The sequence below is a fragment of the Callionymus lyra genome, chromosome 2, assembly GCF_982586985.1.
Source record: "Callionymus lyra chromosome 2, fCalLyr1.hap1.1, whole genome shotgun sequence".
Classification (NCBI taxonomy): domain Eukaryota; kingdom Metazoa; phylum Chordata; class Actinopteri; order Syngnathiformes; family Callionymidae; genus Callionymus; species Callionymus lyra.
This window is the reverse complement of record NC_141819.1, coordinates 8,265,553-8,287,806: the sequence shown is the minus strand read 5'-3', so window position 1 is coordinate 8,287,806 and position 22,254 is coordinate 8,265,553. Positions and strand designations below refer to the sequence as shown.

General features: G+C 37.6%; 1 protein-coding gene across 1 annotated transcript; it reads left to right on the top strand.

Annotated features, from left to right (window-relative positions):
- Positions 1 to 353: 353 nt before the first annotated feature.
- med24 (mediator complex subunit 24) lies at positions 354 to 21,582 on the top strand. Its single transcript, XM_087783375.1, has 26 exons — positions 354 to 432; positions 593 to 723; positions 2,239 to 2,321; positions 2,403 to 2,441; positions 3,816 to 3,889; positions 4,584 to 4,807; positions 6,132 to 6,243; positions 6,331 to 6,481; positions 8,797 to 8,910; positions 9,279 to 9,332; positions 10,505 to 10,587; positions 10,660 to 10,746; positions 10,810 to 10,909; positions 10,979 to 11,121; positions 12,069 to 12,106; positions 12,182 to 12,264; positions 13,967 to 14,145; positions 14,616 to 14,715; positions 14,818 to 14,993; positions 15,852 to 16,116; positions 16,565 to 16,746; positions 16,818 to 16,911; positions 16,990 to 17,089; positions 18,428 to 18,508; positions 19,708 to 19,856; positions 21,405 to 21,582. The coding sequence occupies exons 2-26, from the start codon at positions 594 to 596 to the stop codon at positions 21,519 to 21,521; spliced, it is 2,958 nt and encodes a 985-aa protein (XP_087639501.1). The 5' UTR covers positions 354 to 432; position 593; the 3' UTR covers positions 21,522 to 21,582.
- The last annotated feature ends 672 nt before the right edge of the window (positions 21,583 to 22,254 follow it).

Here is a 22,254-nt window from a genome sequence, read left to right as displayed (position 1 = left end):
TTCAACATACAGATGTAAACTACTAACTCACAATAGTATATATTTTTTGAGTATTGTTTTGATTAATTGATTTGATTATCGTTTAAGCGCTTTGTGACTCTGGTCTAGAAAAGCACTCTATAAATATAAATTACTTACTTACTTACTCACAATTGAAAATTAATTAATTGAAGTTTTATTTCATAGTTTTCTCACCGCTACTGTTTGACTTAAACCCAGACAAACAGTGACCCCTGCTGGCCATAACGGCCAACGTCATGCACCGTCGGACCAGTGGCAGCCAATCAGCGGACAGAATACTGCGACACTTTTCATCTCGTCCAATCATCGAACGTCACTTTCAAAGCCGTGATGGCTACTGTTGTATTGTGAAGCTCGAGCATTTTTTTGAGGGGAAATATACATATTTTTGTTTGTAAAGAAAAGCGCCACGTAAGTATAAATGCATTAAGATAACTATTTTATTTCGATTAGCAATGATGTTACGTTGACTTAGACTCGAGCTCCTGGACAAGCGTGAATGAATGACACTGAATGCTAACATCGAAGCTACTTTTGTGCTTCAAAATATTCATTTTGAGATGTTTCTCAGGATGAAGGTGGTGAACTTGAAACAAGCGATCCTTCAAGCCTGGAAGGAGCGATGGAGCGACTACCAGTGGTCCATCTACATCAAGTCCAACTTCCCGAAAGGAGCAACATGGGAGTATCTCAACCTCGCAGGTTCGTATCAACTCTGTCGATATTTAGTGTTAAAATGATTTAAATGAAAGTGTTATTATCTAACAAGTCTTGTGAAGACGATTCCAGTGATTTACGTATCATTTCCCTGTGATAGAGATTAAGAAAGTTATATTAAAACCGTTGAATGAAGTCAATAAGGTTCAATATTTTAGTTAAGTAAGTCATATTTGCAGAGGCTTTTCTAGACCAGGGTCACAAACGCTTAAACAATCAAAACAATACCCAATAAAAGATGTCTCAGAGAATCAAGGATGTTTCTTGAAGGAGTCAGTAGATCATCAAACACAGAGATGGTTCCAAAGCTTAGGAGCAACAGTCTGGAAGGATTTCTCTCCTCTGGTCCTGAACCGTGTTCAGGAACCATCAGTAGATTCTGATCCACAGACCTCAGAGCCCGAGCTGCGGTGTAAGTCTGGATCAGATCACTGATGGAAGGTCTGACCATGAATAGATCTGAAAGTAAGAACCAGAATTTTAAATGATCCTGAAAGAAACTGGCAGGCAGTGAAGAGTTTGAAGTATCGGAGAAATGTGAGTTCTTCTACTAGAGCGGCTCAGAATTCTGGCTGCAGAGTTTTGTATGAACTGCAGGCGAGACAGATCCTTCTTGTTTAGACATGAAAATAAACTGTTACAATAGTCTAAACGACACAAATGCATGGATTATAAACTCTAGATCGTGTCGTGACATCATTTTTCTAAATTTAGAGATTTTCCTCAGTTGAATTAAACAGTTTCTGGTCAGTTTTCTGTAGTAGATGTGTGTAGATTTTTGTTTAATCCGACTTTCAAATTAAAATACCTTGCATACTATTTACCCGATTTTAATAAGGTTGGTATCTTTTGGAAGATTGCTAAGCAAAGAAACTGTTTTTTTTTATCAATAAATAGAAATTATCATAACTTGAATTAGAAAATGTGGCTCTTAAAAAAAATATGCTTATTCAAACGAATGAATAGCCCACATTAAACAAACGCTACCACGAGTTGTTTAAATATACAGTAATGGAAAAATAATCACAGTAAAAGTGAGATAACAGTCACGCTTGACTTGAGAGTCAGATTTACAGACGACCAGGCTGGTCCAAAATAATCAGTTTGCAATTTGATCAATTGATAACATATTTGTCAGACTCACAGATAAATGTATAACTTATAGTTTCATAGAGATTCTGATGAACATCTTACTCATCTTAGATGGTTTGCGAGGGAGTTTTGTCAACGTGAAAACTTGTGTTGTCGTCAGAGATTTGTGGCACGTGTACTTGATCAATCCAAACATTTAATAGTCTTGATAAACTAAGACATGTGTTCTTCGTCATCAGTGTTGTGTAGAGGTGAAGAAAAGGTCATAGTTGTACGAGAAGATACTCAGATAACACAATCAAACGTGAAGCGAGTAACCAGTGCTGTTATCCAGGAAAAACTAATGCAGTCTTAACTTCCATATTTATTTTTTTAGTGTTTCTGAACCTGGGTTTTATTATTTTCCAGAAGCCCTGATGGAACAGGCCATGATTGGTCCGTCTCCCAACCCTTTGATTCTGTCTTACCTTAAATATTCCATAAGCTCTCAGGTGAGTAAAGAAAAACATGCTATAGCATTAAAAATAAAAACATTATATAAATTTAATCATGTCTTAAATCTTTCTGTCTAGATGGTGTCGCACTCGAGTGTTCTCACGGCCATCAGCAAGGTATCGTGTTCCTGGATCATCTTTATGTTATGTTATGATGTTAACGTTATGATGTTTATGTTATGATGTTAACGTTATGATGTTTACGTTATGATGTTAACGTTATGATGTTAACGTTATTATGTTAATGTTATGATGTTAATGTTATGATGTTAACGTTATGATGTTTATGTTATGATGTTAACGTTATGATGTTTACGTTATGATGTTTACGTTATGATGTTAACGTTATGATGTTAACGTCACGATGTTAACGTCACGATGTTAACGTCACGATGTTAATGTTACGACGTTAATGTTACGACGTTAACGTTAAGATTTTACGTTAGGATTTTACGTTATGATGTTTACGTTATGATGTTTACGTTATGATGTTTACGTTATGATGTTAACGTTATGATGTTTATGTTATGATGTTAACGTTATGATGTTAACGTTATGATGTTAACGTTATGATGTTTATGTTATGATGTTTATGTTATGATGTTAACGTTATGATGTTTACGTTATGATGTTTACGTTATGATGTTTACGTTATGATGTTAACGTTATGATGTTTATGTTATGATGTTAACGTTATGATGTTAACGTTATGATGTTAACGTTATGATGTTTATGTTATGATGTTTATGTTATGATGTTTATGTTATGATGTTTACGTTATGATGTTTACGTTATGATGTTAACGTTATGATGTTAACATTACGATGTTAACGTTCCGATGTTAACGTTCCGATGTTAACGTTCCGATGTTAACGTTCCGATGTTAACGTTCCGATGTTAACGTTCCGATGTTTACGTTCCGATGTTAACGTTATGATGTTAACGTTATGGTGTTTATTTTATGATGATAACTTTATAATGATAACGTTATGATGTTAATGTTATGATGTTAACGTCACGATGTTAACGTCACGATGTTAACGTCACGATGTTAATGTTACGATGTTAATGTTACGACGTTAACGTTAAGATTTTACGTTATGATGTTACGTTATGATGTTTACGTTATGATGTTTACGTTATGATGTTTATGTTACAATGTTAACGTTACTATGTTAACGTTACAATGTTAACGTTACGATGTTAACGTTACGATGTTAACGTTACAATGTTTACGTTACGATGTCAAGGTTACGATGTTTATGTTATGATGTTAACGTTAAGATGTTAACGTCACGATGTTAATGTTACAACGTTAACGTTAAGATTTTACGTTATGATGTTTACGTTAGGATTTTACGTTACGATGTTTATGTTATTATGTTTGTTATGATGTTTACGTCATGATGTTTACGTTACGATGTTAACATTATAATTTTCATTTTATGATGTTAATATAACAAAAATAAATCTGCTTTAAATTCATTCCAGTTTGATGATTTCTCGAGGGAGCTCTGTGTCAAGTCGCTTTTGGAAATAATGGACATGTTCTGCCACCGTCTCAGGTTAGTTTGTTTGCATCCTTCAGCGTAATACTATTGTTGATTTTAATGTTTTTTAACCCCTTGTGTTAGCTCAGGGTCAAGGTGACCCGGAGGTCTGCAAACAAATGTGTTTGTGGTATCCTTTGTGTTGTCTCTGGGTCATGGTGAATGACCTACACCACTGCATATGTATTTATGGAAGCCAGGGAGGTCGTTCACCTTATCCCACAGACAAAATAAGGGATAAAGCAATTTGTTTACGGGCCTTCGGGTCACCTTGACCCCGAGATAACACAAGGGGTTGAAGAGGTGAGGAGCACAGAAAGTATGTTCAAGCCAACATTTCTATTATGAAGGGCAACGTGGTGCAGTGGTGGGTTAGACACCTTGTAGCAAGAAGGTTGTAGGTTTAATCTTAACAAGGACATGTGTCTATTATGTGGAGTTTGTATGTTTCTCCTTGTTTCCATTTGGAAATCCGGCTTCCTCCCTCAATCTAGAAACATACGGAGGTTAATCAACAAGTTTAACTGTTTTCTCTGGATTAAGTGGAGGAAAATCCATGAATAAATCAATGTTGTTGTTTGTTTTTAATAGTAAAATAAAATAAAAATAGTCTCGAATGAAGAATATATTTGAGATTAGCAATAAAGTAATTCAAAACATCATAAAACACATTCACTACAATAACATGTCAACATGTCTTCCCCCGTAGATGCCACGGTAAAGCGGAGGAGTGTATCGCTCTGTGCCGAGCACTGCTGGGAGTGGTGGTGTGGCTGCTGCAAGGGAGCGCCTGGTACTGCGAGAAACTGCGGGAACCGGGCCCAGTGTCCAGCACAGAGGCCTGTCTGTCAGCCTGCCAGGACCGCCTGCACGGCCTCATCAAAAGCTCCAAGAATCGATCGTTGGTTCACATCGCACGTCTAGAAGAACCAGGTGTTTTACGGTTTTATTAACAGAATCTCACATTTTATCTTTAATGTAGAAGGAAATGTACACAAATGTTTGGTCCTATAAAACTGAATTGAAAATATATATACAGTATATATTATATATAGAATAGTATATAATGTAGAAGGGAAAACATGAGGATCAAATTTACAAAGAAACCAGTTAAATTTATAAATAGCACATCCAGTCAAGAATATTGGCTGAACCAGGGATTGCAGTAGATTTACTAAGTTAGCAAGTGAAAATACTGTACAACACACAGTTTAGTTCCAGGAACAACGTCTCTAAAAACATTAATGTGTCAGAAACATGTTCTTTGAATTTATTTTTGTAACCTGGATAAGTGTAAGGTTTGATTTATTTTTATTTTTTGCTGGATTAGTAAATACATTTATTTTCATTTAGTCCTCCCAGAAAGTGCTAAATTGTGATCCGTAATTTCTGAGCTTTGTCAGTAAATTAATTAATTAATTTTTATTAAAGCTAACTTGATTTTTTCATTTAAGATTGTAAGCACGTGTTGTAGTTTGCACGAGTCAAGTCGCTCTTTAGATTTTGTGGCCAATTGTTGTCTTTTGGAAAAATCTCAACTTCAAACCTAGAAACAAGATGCTCGTTTCATTTTCATTTGAGTAGAAGTCACTTTGTCCATTAGGGGGTGCTATTGTTTTGGTTTTGCTCTAGTCAACGTGTAAAACGTTTTTGGCTACGTTCATGTTTCAGGAAAATGTTCCGTTGAACGTTTATGGCTTAATGTTGGAACATGTGTACGACTTTCCTTGTCTGACCTCCTGAAGGAATTTGTTCGAATTTGTGTCGGTCATTTTGTACATGTCGGTACATGTTCTTGATTGTTTAGGTCTGTTTGTTCATGTCGGAACTTGTTGAGATGAGTCGTTCATGTCGTCACTTGTTGAGATGAGTTGTACATTTCGGAACATGTTGAGACAATTTGTTTGACGTCGCAACTTGTTGAAACGAGTTGTTCAAGTCGTAACATGTCAGGATGAGTTGTTAGTTTGTGGCTGAACTGTTTCATTTGTTGATATATTTTGTCTTATGTTGTATGAGATATGCCTTGGACTTAAGTTGAGGTCAGTCATCCTGGAGAGACTCGGAGTAGAACGGCTTCTCCTTTCAATCAAGAGAAGCCATTTGAGGTGCTAGTAGATATGAATATAAACACAGTAAAATGTTGAATCAGAAAACACATGTAAAATATGACGACTATAAGTGTGAGAGTAGAAAGTAAATGAAAAAAGACGGAGAAATATTCAAGCTAATGATTTTGTGGTGGATTCTTCCAAAGGTTCGTGGAGCAGCATCGAACAAGCCATGCTCAAAGTGACCGACGGCCTCAGCGCCGTTTCTAACCCGACTCTGAGAACCAAATTGGACGAAGGATTGGTGTTGGTGAAAGGGTAACGATCACTTTTCAATCAACCTTTATTCATCATTGATATATATATCGAAGAACACATCGATAATTGAATGGTCTTCTCTTCCAGAGTCACACAGTTGCTGAGCGAGTCGAGCGACCATCCCTCTCACGCCTCCTTCCCGTCCATCCACGCCTTCATCATGCTGGAAGGAACCATGAATCTGACCGGAGAGATTCAGCCGCTGGTGGAGCAGCTGATGATGATCAAGAGAATGCAGGTGAAAAACCTTTTTTTTCATCGTAAACTTGTTCTTTCAAGAGAAAAAGACGATATTATTCAGTTTAAAGCCCTTTTTTTACATAGTAAACTTGTTCTTTCAAGAGAAAGAGACGATATTATTCCGTTTAAAGCCCTTTTTTTACATCGTAAATTTGATTTTTCAAGAAAAAAAGACGATATTGTTCAGTTTAAAGCCCTTTTTTGACATTGTTAACTTGTTCTTTCAAGAGAAAAAGACGATATTATTCAGTTTAAAGCCCTTTTTTGACATTGTTAACTTGTTCTTTCAAGAGAAAAAGACGATATTATTCAGTTTAAAGCCCTTTTTTGACATCGTTAACTTGTTCTTTCAAGAGAAAAAAACGATATTATTCATTTTAAAGTCCTTTTTGACATCGTAAACTTGTTCTTTCAAGAGAAAAAGATGATATGATTCAGTTTAAAGCCCTTTTTTTACATCGTAAACTTGTTCTTTCAAGAGAAAAAGATGATATGATTCAGTTTAAAGCCCTTTTTTTACATCGTGAACTTGTTCTTTCAAGAGAAAAAGACGATATTATTCAGTTTAAAGCCCTTTTTTTACATCGTGAACTTGTTCTTTCAAGAGAAAAAGACGATATTAATCAGTTTAAAGCCCTTTTTTTACATCGTGAACTTGTTCTTTCAAGAGAAAAAGACGATATTATTCAGTTTAAAGCCCTTTTTTTACATCGTGAACTTGTTCTTTCAAGAGAAAAAGACGATATTATTCAGTTTAAAGCCCTTTTTTTACATCGTAAACTTGTTCTTTCAAGAGAAAAAGACGATATTATTCAGTTTAAAGCCCTTTTTGTACATCGTGAACTTGTTCTTTCAAGAGAAAAAGACGATATTAATCAGTTTAAAGCCCTTTTTTTACATCGTGAACTTGTTCTTTCAAGAGAAAAAGACGATATTATTCAGTTTAAAGCCCTTTTTGTACATCGTGAACTTGTTCTTTCAAGAGAAAAAGACGATATTATTCAGTTTAAAGCACTTTTTTTACATCGTAAATTTGTTCTTTCAAGAGAAAAAGACATATTATTCAGTTTAAAGCCCTTTTTTTACATCGTAAACTTGTTCTTTCAAGAGAAAAATATTATTCAGTTTAAAGCCTTTTTTTTCTACATCGTTAACTTATTCTTTCAAGAGAAAAAGACGATATTATTCAGTTTAAAGCCCTTTTTACATCGTAAACTTGTTCTTTCAAGAGAAAAAGACGATATTATTCAGTTTAAAGCCATTTTTTTACATCATGAACTTGTTCTTTCAAGAGAAAAAGACGATATGATTCAGTTTAAAGCCCTTTTTTGACTTCGTAAATTTGTTCTTTCAAGAGAAAAAGACGATATTATTCATTTTAAAGCCCTTTTTTTACATCGTGAACTTGTTCTTTCAAGAGAAAAAGACGATATTATTCATTTTAAAGCCCTTTTTTTACATCGTGAACTTGTTCTTTCAAGAGAAAAAGACGATATTATTCATTTTAAAGCCCTTTTTTTACATCGTGAACTTGTTCTTTCAAGAGAAAAAGACGATATTATTCATTTTAAAGGCCTGTTTTTACATCGTAAATTTGTTCTTACAAGAGAAAAAGACTATATTATTCAGTTTAAAGCCCTTTTTTGACATCGTAAATTTGTTCTTTCAAGAGAAAAAGACGATATTATTCAGTTTAAAGCCCTTTTTTTACATCGTTAACTTGTTCTTTCAAGAGAAAAAAAAACTATATTATTCATTTTAAAGTCCTTTTTGACATCGTAAACTTGTTCTTTCAAGAGAAAAAGACGATATTATTCAGTTTAAAGCCTTTTTTTTTACATCGTGAACTTGTTCTTTCAAAAGAAAAAGACGATATTATTCAGTTTAAAGCCCTTTTTTTACATCGTGAACTTGTTCTTTCAAGAGAAAAAGACGATATTATTCAGTTTAAAGCCCTTTTTTTACATCGTGAACTTGTTCTTTCAAGAGAAAAAGGCGATATTATTCAGTTTAAAGCTATTTTTTTACATCGTAAATTTGTTCTTTCATGAGAAAAAGACGATATTATTCAGTTTAAAGCCCTTTTTTTACATCGTTAACTTGTTCTTCCTAGAGATTTTTTTTTTTTAAATACACAGTGTTACTAACAAAAGAATAACAGGATCATCTGAATTGTTGGATTTAATGTTTAATGTTTTTTTAAGCTGGTGTTTATAGCCATGAGGTTTAGTCAAAGTTGAATGTTTTTATTGCTGCTTCAAAGGCAAATTAAATGACTTGTTACTTATGACTTGTTTGATTCGTCCACCACAGCAAGTGCCGACTCCTCTCTTCGTGCTGGAGATATGGAAGGCTTGCTTCACGGGCCTCATCGAGTCTCCAGAAGGCACCGAGGAGCTGAAGTGGACGGCGTTCACGTTTCTCAAGGTGAAATAAAACATTTTTTGTGTGTTTTATCCTTTAAGAAAGTCTGTTTGTTTAGCTTTTCAAAATAATAATAATACATTTAAAAGGCTTTATAAAACAGAAATGGGTTTAGAACATCAGCCCAATAACCAAGTTTATTGACTAGTTTTAATCAAGGCAGTTTTATTAAATGTATATTTATACTGTTTAGATATATTTAGTAGTAGAGTAGTTTCTACTGTTGATACTTTTGCCATTAATGCTGAATAAGAATCCGACCTAGCAAGCATGTTTAAGTGTATATACTTTTTCTTGTAACAAAATAACTGCTAGTTGAACATGCTTAGTTGTGTTTAAAAACTAGGATTTTTTTGTGTATTTCTTTCTAGATCCCTCAGGTTTTGCTGCGTCTGAAGAAGTATCCTCAGGCAGACAAGGGACTGGTAAGATGTTTTTTTCTATATATATCAGAGACGTGGGAAGTATAAAGTACACGATCATAGTCGTCTACTTTTATTCAAAACTGCAGCTCTACTATTAACCCTTTTGTTGTCTCTGGGTCAAGGTGACCCGAAGGCCGCTGAAAACAAATATGTTTGTGGTATACCTTGTGTTGTCTCTGGGTCAAGGTGACCCGAAGGCCACTGAAAACAAATATGTTTGTGGTATACCTTGTGTTGTCTCTGGGTCAAGGTGACCCGAAGGCCACTGAAAACAAATATTTTTGTGGTATACCTTGTGTTGTCTCTGGGTCAAGGTGACCCGAAGGCCGCTGAAAACAAATATGTTTGTGGTATACCTTGTGTTGTCTCTGGGTCAAGGTGACCCGAAGGCCGCTGAAAACAAATATGTTTGTGGTATACCTTGTGTTGTCTCTGGGTCAAGGTGACCCGAAGGCCACTGAAAACAAATATATTTGTGGTATACCTTGTGTTGTCTCTGGGTCAAGGTGACCCAAAGGCCGCTGAAAACAAATGTGTTTGTGGTATCCCTTGTGTTGCCTCTGGGTCAAGGTGACCCGAAGGCCGCTGAAAACAAATGTGTTAGTAGTATCCCTTGTGTTGTCTCTTGGTCGAGGTGACCCGAAGACCCGAAAACAAATGTGTTATGTGTGTAGTTATAATTTTCGGCTCACCTGGACGCTAAGATAACACGAGTTAAAAACATCAAATGAAATACGCGTCATACTAATAATATAATAATATTTCCTTCTACCGTAAGTAAACGATCTACACACGATGGTGTATAATTCTTTACTAGTGTTATTGGTGTTTAATTTAAAAAAGAGGTTTCAAGGATACTTTGAAACAACTTTTTTCCAATATCACCTCAAAGCACAATCACTTGACTCAGGTTAGTAATAAAGTTCTACTTAACTTAACCTAGTTAAAGCCACAACACGTAAGCTTGAAAAGATTTATTCTTTTGTATACAAAGGAAGAAAAAGGCTCTTCTTTTGTTAGTTCACGAATGTATCTTCTGGTCACTTGAAATCTCTCTCAGTGTTCAATATGAAAAAAGACTCCGGGTGGTTACATAGTGTAGAATGTTTTTTTTTTAAATACTAGAGAGTAAAACTCTACGAATGTTGAAGAAACTGTATTTGACTCTCCAGGACTTCACGGAGGACGTGAACGTGGCCTTCCAGTACCTTCTCAAACTCACTCCGCTGCTGGACAAGGCCGACCAGAGATGCAAGTGAGTTGAACCGAGTGTGTTCACAAGTGTGTGCAGCATCTTCCTGCTCATGGTTTTTGCTTCCGTGTGCAGCTGCGACAGTCTGGGGATCCTCCTGCAGGAGTGCCACAAGCTGGGCCTGCTGTCGGAGGGCAACACGGCCAACCTCACGTCTCAGCGGTAACACCTTCTTTCATAGAAGGTCACTCTTCGGTGACTCCAGTAACGCCTTCCATCCCTCAGGGAGTTCGCCCCGAAGCTCAAGATAGCCGAGAACGACATCATCCAGCCGAACCCGGGCCTCATCCTGCGAGCAGAACCTACCGTGACCAACATCCTCAAGGTGTTTAAACGTCACATTCTACGATCTGTGCTCGAGAGTCTGACTTCGTTTCAACGTGATCGTCCACAGACCGTAGACGCGGATCACTCCAAGTCTCCGGAAGGTCTCCTGGGGGTCCTCGGACACATGTTGTCCGGCAAGAGTCTGGACCTGCTCCTGGCCGCTGCCGCCGCCACAGGAAAGCTTAAGTCGTTCGCCCGGAAGTTCATTAAGTAAGTCGTCTCTGGCTCCCCCCGGTGTTAGAGCGATGTAACTGCATCCTCATGTTGCAATTTACCACATTCGTTTACGAAACAAGACACAGCAGGGGTCCCCTGAGGGCCACATAACTTTCCCCTCCTCTGATGGGAATCAGGCTCACCTTGTAACAGAAAAGGGAAATAAATGATAACAATATTAATGAAATAAACAATTAAAAAAAAACCCTCTCTGGGTTCTTCGCAGAAAAAAAAAGATCTTTCAAACCAGACCTTGTTAGTGGGTCAAAGAATGTAGGTATATGTAGAATACAACAACAAACATATACATTCTTGATTTTTATTAAGCTACTAATATTAGGGACGTCTAGGATAAAGGATCTTGTTAGTGATGTGTCGATAAAGCTTCATGAAACAGTGTCATTATTTCCTGAGTCCACTAGATGTCGCTCTTTGCTCTATAATCTATTGCTTTGAAAAGTTCTATTGAAACCTCGCATCCTTTTCAAACTGATGGCGCCTCCTGCTGTCCTCTGAAATAATGAAACTGTTTCATGAAGCTTCATCGACACATCACTGGATCTTGTCGTCTCAGTTTCTGGTTGAAAACGTCTCCTGTCGACTGCCGTAAAAGAGGTTGATGGTCACATGACACTCTCAGGCAAAGTTAGGCGGCGAAGGATATTGTTAAAATAAAAGTTATATTACGTGAGTCATCTTTGTTAGGATTTAAAATCACTCAGAAAATATGAAAAATTAAACAACCTTAGAATGTTTGTTGTGCTGCTTTAAGTGAGGAACATACATTTATCCATCTGGCTCTTGATGCACACACACACACACACACACACACACACACACACACACACACACACACACACACACGCGCACACACACAGATTATGGAATAGGAATGACGTGGATTATTGGTAACTACAGTTTCTTCTTTCTCTTTGATTCAGGCTGAACGAGTTCCCGAAGCACATCAGCGGAGAAGGATGTGAGTTTATTCATGTGTATTTATTTTGGTTCCATCGTGATAATGATACCAGACTCTTTCCTCTTCTTCCTTTAGCCAAGTCTGCGTCTGTCAGAGCTCTGCTCTTCGACATCTCCTTCCTCATGCTCTGTCATGTGGTCCAGACCTACGGTTCTGAGGTCGGTTCCTTGAATTCATTTCAATGAGAGCACGAGTTATTGATGCATGTAGTTCAACAGCACTGTGTTGGTATTACATGATATTACATGATATTACATGATATTACATGATTATACATGATATTACATGATATTACATGGATGGTTATTTGGCTTTCAGTTCAAATTTTATTTTTTACTATTAATCCATATATACACTATTTTTTTTGTCGTTGTTTTTTTATGTCGCAAATAACCTGCTAGATGGCAACAATTATAACGTCCTCCACGAGATCCCAGCAATGACTGAGGACGAGAGGATACAGTCAACTCAAGCATCTTTTAAAGCTGATGTTTGGACATATTTTGGTTTGAAAAACAAATGAAAGTAGTTACGTCTTCGTCAAGAGTCATGTGGTCTGTAAATACTACAACACCAGTCAAGTACTGGACAATACTACACATATATCCTTGTTACTACAGTATCATAATACACTGTATTGTTTGAACCTGTATCGTGAATATTGTGTCATCAGATTCTAGATACTACACATCCATGTTTGCGATATTTTCACAAGACAGAAACTCAGGGAAAATAAATTTAGGACAAGGAAAATGTTTTTGGATCCAGGTTAAGAAACTTAAAACTTTATAAATTTAAATAACCCGATGTTGACTGAGGACGAGAGGATACAGTGAGTCCAGCAGCTTTTAAAGCTGGTGTTTGGACCTATTTTGGTTTGAAAACAAATTTTAAAAAGTTACGACTTCGTCAAGAGTCATGTGGTCTGTACATACTACAACACCAGAGTCAAGTACTTGGCAATACTACAAATATATCCTTGTTACTACAGTATCATAATACACTGTATCGTTGAACCTGTATCGTGAATACTGTGTCATCAGATTCTAGATACTACACATCCATGTTTGCGATACTTTCACAAGAAAGAAACTCTCTGGGGAAAATAAATTTAGGACAAGGAAAATGCTTTTGGATCCAGGTTAAGAAACTTAAAACTTTAGAAGTTAAAATATCCCGACGTTGACTGAGGACGAGAGGATACAGTGTCTCCAGCAGCTTTTAAAGCTGATGTTTGGACCTATTTTGGTTTGAAAACAAAAAAAAAAAGTTATGACTTCGTCAAGAGTCATGTGGTCTGTAAATTCTGGAAAACCAGAGTCAAGTACTCGACAATACTACACATATATACTTGTTACTACAGTATCACAGTATATCGTATATTTGTCCCTGTATCGTGATATGCGCCCCCTTAATCTGAATAAAAATGTTAATGCCTTTAGGGCTTAACTAGCATTCTTTAGGTTCAAAAGCCCCAAATCACAATTACCCCATTCATTCTCTTGCCACATCTTTTCTCTGACTCACTCGCTCACACAGTGAAATGAGTTCCCTGATGTTGTTGTGATATATTTTTTTTAAGATTTCGAGCTTTTGGAGTGAACATTTTAATACGTGTTCATGAGCAATTTCTAAAGTCATTTATTAAGTATTTGAAAATGTTTATGTATTTAGCTCAAAATCAACTGAAGCAACTCAATGGAGGATGTGAGATAATTTCAAACTAAGTCATGGAACCTTTTACTCTTCCCTGCTCACGCAAGAACAATACTCTGGAGACTCACACGCCTGTATTTGCTGCCGTTCAGACCAACATTTTAATTTTCTGTTGCTCTAGTCATGACTTGTCCGTTCCCCCAGGTCATCCTGTCGGAGCCCAGTCCTTCGGGGGAGACGCCATTTTTTGAGACGTGGCTACAGACGTGTATGCCTGAAGAGGGGAAGACCCTCAACCCCGACCACCCCTGCTTCAGACCTGAGCCCGGCAAGGTGGAGAGTCTGGTCACGCTGCTGAACAACTCCTCAGAGATGAAGCTGGTGTAAGTGTTCACGCTGAAGACCAAATATTTACACAGTGAAATGATGAATAAAGTACTTGTACTTCATTAGAGTTTCTTTGATCTGACTAAGCTAGTTTCCTCAGACTTGAGCTCCATGGTCATGTGAATATTCTTCAATCTTCCTAATGTACTATTGTGACTCTTGTGATTCTTCAGGGAAAACAAACTTCACAGTTCCTCAAAAATGATAGGCATGTGAGCGAAGATCTGCTGATCTTAAATAGTACAAGTGTTACCCACACTTCAGAATTCTGAGTATTACACAATCTTGTATTTTTTTGTTTGTTTTTACATACATTTTTTTTCACAGATTCAAATAGAAAATATCCCTGTTATCAGTAGATTATTGAACCAAATGTCCCTTAGACAAGAGCTTAGACAAGAGTTTGAAATAATTGTCTTTTTATGTTGGTTTGAATAATGTATTCTTGACATTTATTCTCCCGCAGTCAGGTGAAGTGGCACGAGATCTGCCTCAGCACTCCTGCAGCCATCCTGGAAGTTCTTAACGCCTGGGAGAACGGAGTCCTGTCGGTGGAAGCAGTGCAGGTCTGAACTTCAATCATATTGTGTAACTTGCATTCTTCAGCTAACCTGCCTCTCGTAACATTCCTTCTCCTCCTCTTCGCTGTGTTTTTTTACGACGTGCAGAAGATCACCGACAACATCAAGGGGAAAGTGTGCAGCATGGCCATATGTGCGGTGGCGTGGCTGGTCGCCCACGTGAGGATGTTGGGGCGCGACGAGAGGGAGAAACCACAGACCATGATCAGACAGTTGGTGACCCCTTTGTATGGAGAGAACACACTGCAGTTCTACAGTGAAAGGTACTTATCTTTTCACTCCACTCCTTCCCACAAAACTATCAAAATAAACAATCTAATATCACAAGGAATGTGAGTCCCTGAGTCTATTAGTGTTGCTGTGAAAGGTGCATCTAATTACACACAAACTTCATTATATCATGGTTTACTCTGTGTAGTTGGAGTTTGTTTTGACTTGTTTTTCCACAGAGTTGATAATAAGCAAAAAAATTATAATAATTTATTAATTATAATATAAACTTTGGGCCCAAGCAACCATCACAAGTGAAATTTATTTTTGGTTTTAGAGGAAATTAATCCCTTTTGATTTTCTTTCATTAAAAAAAATAAATCAAATTTACAAAAGATGCACAACCAATGTGTTATATTATACTATAGTTTGACTATGTCGTGGAAAAACTCAGTCGTGGAAATATAAGTAAGTAAGTAAATTATATTCGCTTTTCTGTTCTTCTACTACAGCAGGTCAGAATATAAGCATGTTTTTAGATGGAAACTTTTAAACTTTTGTTTCCCGCCGGATGGTTCAGAATCAAAAGTTGATTAACGTTCATGTCGATGATCAGAGGTTACGAATATTAACAATTATACGGATAATTTAGAAAATAAGATACACTCTTAGTTCCTAAATTTACATGAAGAAGAATCATTAATAGTGTTTTTATTTATCAGTAAAACTGATTAAAGCGAAATAATTCAATGGTGTTTGATCGTACTTCCGATCATTGACAGAAAAATCCACGTTCTGTTCAGCCTGTAACCTCCTTCACTTAAGTATTTTCGGCCCCTGAATGATTGAGTTTGAGGGCCCTGCTGTACGGCAACAATTAAGACGGTTCTTGACTTTAATTTTCCTTTCAGGGTGATAATAATGAGTTCCATCATGGAGCACATGTGTGCCGATGTCTTCCAACAAACGGGGGCCGCCCTGCGTTCGCCGGTGGAGGGTCAGGAGCCCATCCCCTATCGGAACCTGCTGCCGGCCAAGGAGCCCATCCACGTGGCCCTCAGCAAGCAGTTCCAGACGGTGCTGCGGAAGGGTTGGGTGGACAGCCGGGCCCTGCACCTGTTCGAGAGCCTCCTCAACATGGGAGGGGTCTTCTGGTTCACCAACAACTTGGTCAAGGTGTGAGAACAACATCTCCTTCCATTGAAACGTTGACGTTAGAAAATGATCTTAAGAAAACTCGTTTTTCTGGAGATTCAATCTTGTTGCCCACAACCACACCCACTCTGCTGTGATTAGTCAAACATGAAGGTTTGTCACCGCGCGTCATCAATCCCGGAAGTCTACACCTCCAAGGGACTCGTTGTATAAACAAAGCGGGGGCTGACTACAGCTGGCTGGAGGAGGAGTGAAGCCATTATTACGTCATAATGGACTCTCGTAACCTCTCGTTCGCCCAGATTTCAGAGCAACTTTTTAAAGTAATAAGTTGAAAACATGGTCATGATGAGGATCTTGCACTCGAACAGGAAGGTTCAACATTTAAAGTGAAATTAAATCATCATTTACTTGTTGTTTATGAAAATATGTCGACTTCTTCTACTTTAACTGAGGAACAATGTTTCAGGAGCTGCTGAAGGAAACTCGTAAGGAGTGGGCCGAGCGAGTGGTGGAGTTACTCTACAGTATATTCTGTCTGGACACGCAGCAGATCACGCTCACCCTCCTGGGCACCATCTTGCCGAACCTTCTCACAGACCCCGCCAACTGGAAATGCTTGGCAGACCCTCCTGGCAAAGCTCTGGCCAAGTAAAGAAGTCTGTTTCCTGACGGTGTCTCCGGAACGTTTCCTTTCATTTGTCGTGTCTCCGCCCCCGCAGGTTGTCGGTGTGGTGTGCTCTGAGCTCCTACTCGTCTCACCACAGAGGTTCCTTCTCCGTCCATCAACGCAAGAGACAGCGAGAAGATATCGAGGTTTGTGTTCCAACGAGGACAAACACTGGGCCTGTTCAATGTTCTTTGAGTGAAAGACGCCATTGTCTCTCCTCTCAGGACTACAGCAGCCTCTTCCCTCTGGACGACACTCAGCCGTCCAAACTCATGCGTCTCCTCAGCTCCAACGAGGACGAGCACGTGACTCTCTCCAGTCCAGGTCAGGTTGCAAATGTCAAAGGTTTATTGAGCCTCTGACCTTTTCAACCTAGTTTCTATATTTATGTATTTAAAGCTATCTTTATATTTATTTAGCTAGATGCAAACACAAATGATAAAAAACGCCAACGTATGTAATAGAAGAACTCCTAACCTGAGAATGTCTTTCCTCTTGTGGTTTAACTTGTGGTGCTATTAGTATTGTAACTCCCTATGAAAACCTGAGCATCTTCAACTCTGACTCTTCCAGCTCTTCTCTGGTCTCTGTGTCTCGGTTTCTGTTTCTAAACCTCTTCAAAATATTATTTTACTATCATTATTCTGATGTTCAGCATCATATCAGTAAAACTCACGTGAAGCACAAAAACAAACAAAAAAACAAAGGAGGACAACATGAACTCTGTTCGTTAAATGAACCTGAAAAAGTTGTGTTAAAGTTCACTTAAATACTTCTGTGTTCTTCCAGCAGGTTAGCGATGTTAGCTTTAGCAACAGTCCTGGTCATAGTAACAGCTTTTCTTTCGGTTTTCGATCTCTTTTCGTTGGTTTCGACATAACTTTATCGTTATTTAAAGGCATTGTTTAGTTAGTTTTCACATGATCTATTAAAGCGAGGGATGAAGCATCCACTCACATTCACTATGGTATTGACAGTCGATACGTATCACAAGACGATACTATATATTGTGATACTGTAGTAACAACGATATTACTACACTTTTTCTGGCTTTTACAACAAATGAATGAACAAATAGTTTCTCTAATCGAATGTGAAAGTGTTTGATGGAAAGTGTTTCTGAAAACCTCAAGAACAAATGTAAACTTATATCAACAACGAAGTGCATTAACACAAACAACCTGGAGCAACATTTAACATCCAGTATCTGTCAGTGTTTAATTTAACTTTAAACTTTGTTTTAAAGACTAAATGAGTCCAAACATCAGTTTTAAAAGCTGCTGGACTCTAGTGTTTACTTTTGTTTTTCACTCATCGCTGCCATTTTAACCAGTTTTGTTGTTACTTTGTCACGGAGGAAATTATGAATGTTGCCAACTAGTGGCCGGAGGTTTAATTGCAGCACACAAATGAATAAACAGCGTAAATATTTGAGTGTTAATTGTAAAATTAAAAATTGAATAATTGTCTTTTATACACACACTTTTGAAAGGGAAACAATCAAATAACTTTAAATTAAAACAAAATGTTTTTTTAAGTATCGATTCAGTTTCTGGAATAGAAGTATCTCAATAAATTAATATTTTCTTACACCCCCAATATTCACCAAACCAGAAGTCCGTTGATAGAATCTTGACGATAACAAACGTGTTTCCTCTTCAGGCGACAGATCCATGAGCAGCTCGCTCTCGGCCTCGCAGCTCCACACAGTCAACATGAGGGATCCTCTCAACCGAGTGCTGGGTGAGAAATCGCTACGACCTTTGACCTTCCCCCCCGTCCCCTCCGTGTTTCCTTCCTCAGTTCTTATGACTCCTCAAAAGTAGCATCTGTATTGTCATCCTTTTATTGTTATACAACACGTGACTGTTGTTAGACACACAGAGAACTTGTCAAGAAACTCCAGATATATATATATATATATATATATATATATATATATATGATATAAAACATGAACTAGTTTCCTTTAAAATATATACTTTATTGAAAATTGTTTTGATTGTTTAAGCGCTTTGTGACCCTGGTCTGGAAAAGCGCTATACAAATAAAAATTACTTACTTACTTTAACAAATACAATACTTAAAAGGACAAAATATTCCCGAGGTTCAAACATAGAAAACACACTCAGTCTGTTGTGATTTTAATGAGAAGTTGGGCCTGATCAAAGATCTTCTATCAACGCAGGCAGCACTCACTCTGCTCCTCAAACCAAGACGTTTTTAACTGTTTACACAATGAAACAAACATATTTATTAACTTAAACTTATTAACTTGATTAACTACTCAACTCAAAGGCCTGACACCGGTCTATGAGCTTCAGGTGTTTTTTTTTTAAATGGATCATTTACACAGAAAGATTATACATCGAAGACAATTTTCAATTAACAAATGCCTTTTCTGGTCAATGCTTGTAACGCAGCAGTAAAACGGCAACATAAGAAAACCACATTTTCAAGATCAGGCCTCTTAAGGCATTCGGTTCTTTACGCTGCCGTCTCCAACATCTCGTCATGGAGTCATCGATGAAAAGCTCACTTCCTTCAACGCTTCCAGATAGAGCGCCTCCTGGAGGCCGCTCACTTGTAAACAAAATTGCATCAGGAATCAAAGTTGCCATTTATAGTCCAAAAACCACGGTACTTTTTTTATGATTATTAACTGGCCTCCTGTCATAATTTCAATATGACGTAAAACAAGATGTAGTAAAATTCAAATTGAAACATATTCTTTTGTTTCTTGGACTTAAATGAACAAGAAGTGAGAGAAAAAAAACCTGGAAAGTTGTTTGAGCGTGAGGTCATTTCGGTGAGTAACATGAGCTTCGTTGTGAAACACCGTCTCACCAAACACAGACACAAACCTCCCGACAATAAATCTCTCATTTATCAACACTCTAGACTTGATTTATGAACTTCTATCACTCTCTTCCCTCCTCCAGCGAACCTGTTCCTCCTCATCTCGTCCATCCTGAGCTCCAAGACGGTCGGGCCTCACACCCAGTTCGTGCAGAGCTTCATGGAGGAATGTGTGGAGTGTCTGGAGCAAGGAACCCGTGGGAGCATCTTGCAGTTCATGCCCTTCACCATGGTGAGTGAAGGCTTCTCTGGAACCGTTGTGGTGGATGATGAAGGTTCTTCTAATGGACGTGACTCAGGTTGTTACGCAGTAACGGAAGAGTAATGTATGTTTTTTGTGGCTTTTAATGGACGGGAAGTTCCTGATTGTTTTGTCACTGCGATGGTTTCTCTTCCTCTTCTTTACGGAGAACGTAAGGAGCTATTTTTATCGTCCACTCATTCATGGATTTCCTTTTCGTGATGTTTCACTTTTTCCAGATTCTTACCCGTTAAAGCAGCGTTTACCTTGAACCACAAGGTCGTATTTTAGACGTGAATTTTTATGTGAACTTCTCTCTCCGTTAATGTTCGTCCAGTACGTTGTACACACTTGCAGGCAAAAACCTAGTGATGTGTCGATGAAGCTTCATGAAACAGTGTCATATTCTTCAGAGGACAGTAGGGGGCGCCCTCAGCTTAAAAATGATGTGAGGTTTCAATAGAATAACTTTTCAAAGCAGTAGATTATAGAGCAAAGAGTGACATCTAGTGGACTCAGGAGATATTGACACTGTTTCATGAAGCTTCATCGACACACACTAAAACACACTGTAAACACTCTTAATGTATCGTACCTAATCTCAACACCAGTTACACACAAATGCTTGTGTCATCAACACAAAGAACAGATGAAGCTACAGCAGCTTGAAGAGAACGATCAAAATTATTCCTTTGATAAACAAGTTTCATAACGAGGCGTCGACTTTCAAAAAGAAAATCTGCGCGTCAGGTTTAAAGTTAAATTAACTCTATTATTTATTTATTTTATTTTCCCACTTTAAAGCTTATTCTATTGTATTTTATTCATCTTGTTTTGAATATTTATTTCATTTATTCTTTTATACACTTTATTCGACAACAACACTGTGTTGTTTTTACAAAACTGATGATAAATGACATATTTTTAATGTTAAAACAGATTTAATCATCACTGAGCTCGTAGCGATGGATGGATGGATGGATGAATGGATGGATGGATGGATGGATGGATGGATGGATGGATGGATAGATGGATGGATGGATAAACTTTATTGATCCTCTGGAGATCTCCTTCAGGAAATTATTTTTCCAGCTCACAGCAACACAGACGATAGATTCATAAAAAAGAACAACAAGAACAAAGTGCCATAAAAAAGAAAGAACAAGATGACACAATATAAATCTAAAGATAAAGAACATAACTCAAAGAAAAGGATACAAAGATTAACATAGAATAGAATCATCTTTTCACTCCTGCCCCCAAACTCAGAATTAAACAATCTAATAACACGAGGAATGAATGAGTCCCTGAGTCTATTAGTGTTGCATCATGGGAAGGAGCATCCGTGCTGCATCTTCTTCTCTGTTCACTGATGACAGTGTTCAGAGGATGATGTCATCATCATGATGGACAGTAGTTTGTCCAGAGATCTCCTCTCTTGTCACCAAGTGAACTAGTGACTCTAGTGACACACTTCAAAAGACCCCCGAGTGACCCTCAAAGTCTTTCAACCCCTTCTGCTTCTCTGTGCGTCTTCAGGTCTCGGACCTGGTCAAACTGCCGACTCTGGCGGATCCCAAAGTGGTTCTGGCCATCACGGACCTGACGCTGCCTCTGGGACGAAGGATCGCAGCCAAAGCTATTTCTGCTCTTTAAAGATTCAACTTCCTCTTTTTTATATCTTGTCTTTCTAGAAAATAAACCTGGTCTCTGTGAACTTGTGTTCTTTTCATGTCGACTAATGTTGGATTATCTTTAGAGTCATCTGTTCTTTTTAGAGTTATAGACAAGCATGTTTGTTCATTTTAATGTAGTGACTGGAGCTCAGTTGTCTTCGTCTTCGTCCAAAAAGACACTTAAAAACATCCAAATATCAAAAATTATTGAAGCATTTCTTCATGAAATATGGCTCGACTTTATGAAAAGAAAATCTCTTTTATATTAAAAAGAAAAGACTTGAATGAAACGAGATGATTCAAAAAGTTCAAAGTCGGGAAGTTAAAAAGAAAAAAGGTTTGATGGTGGAAAAAAAGAGTTGAAGGTTCAACAGAAAATATGTCTGTCGGAAAAAAAAGTCTTTTATTTCACGTCAGAAAGAAACTGCTGCGACTCAAAAGATGCTTCACTCGACGGTTTCTGCGTCTCAGACTCTGAAGACGTTGATTGTGAGTCTGGAAAATCAAGTGTGAGTTTCTTTTTCTATTTTTACAAATCCAAGGTCAAAGTCACCGTTTTCTGTGGTCCTTGTTCAGACTTTTTTGTGAAGATTATATATATATTTTACATAAACAACTCGTATCACTAAGGAAAAGTGAAATCTTTCAGTTTTTATAAAAAAAAAGTCCAAAACAAAACGACTTGTTCCTCAGAACCTGACGGTCGCGCTGCT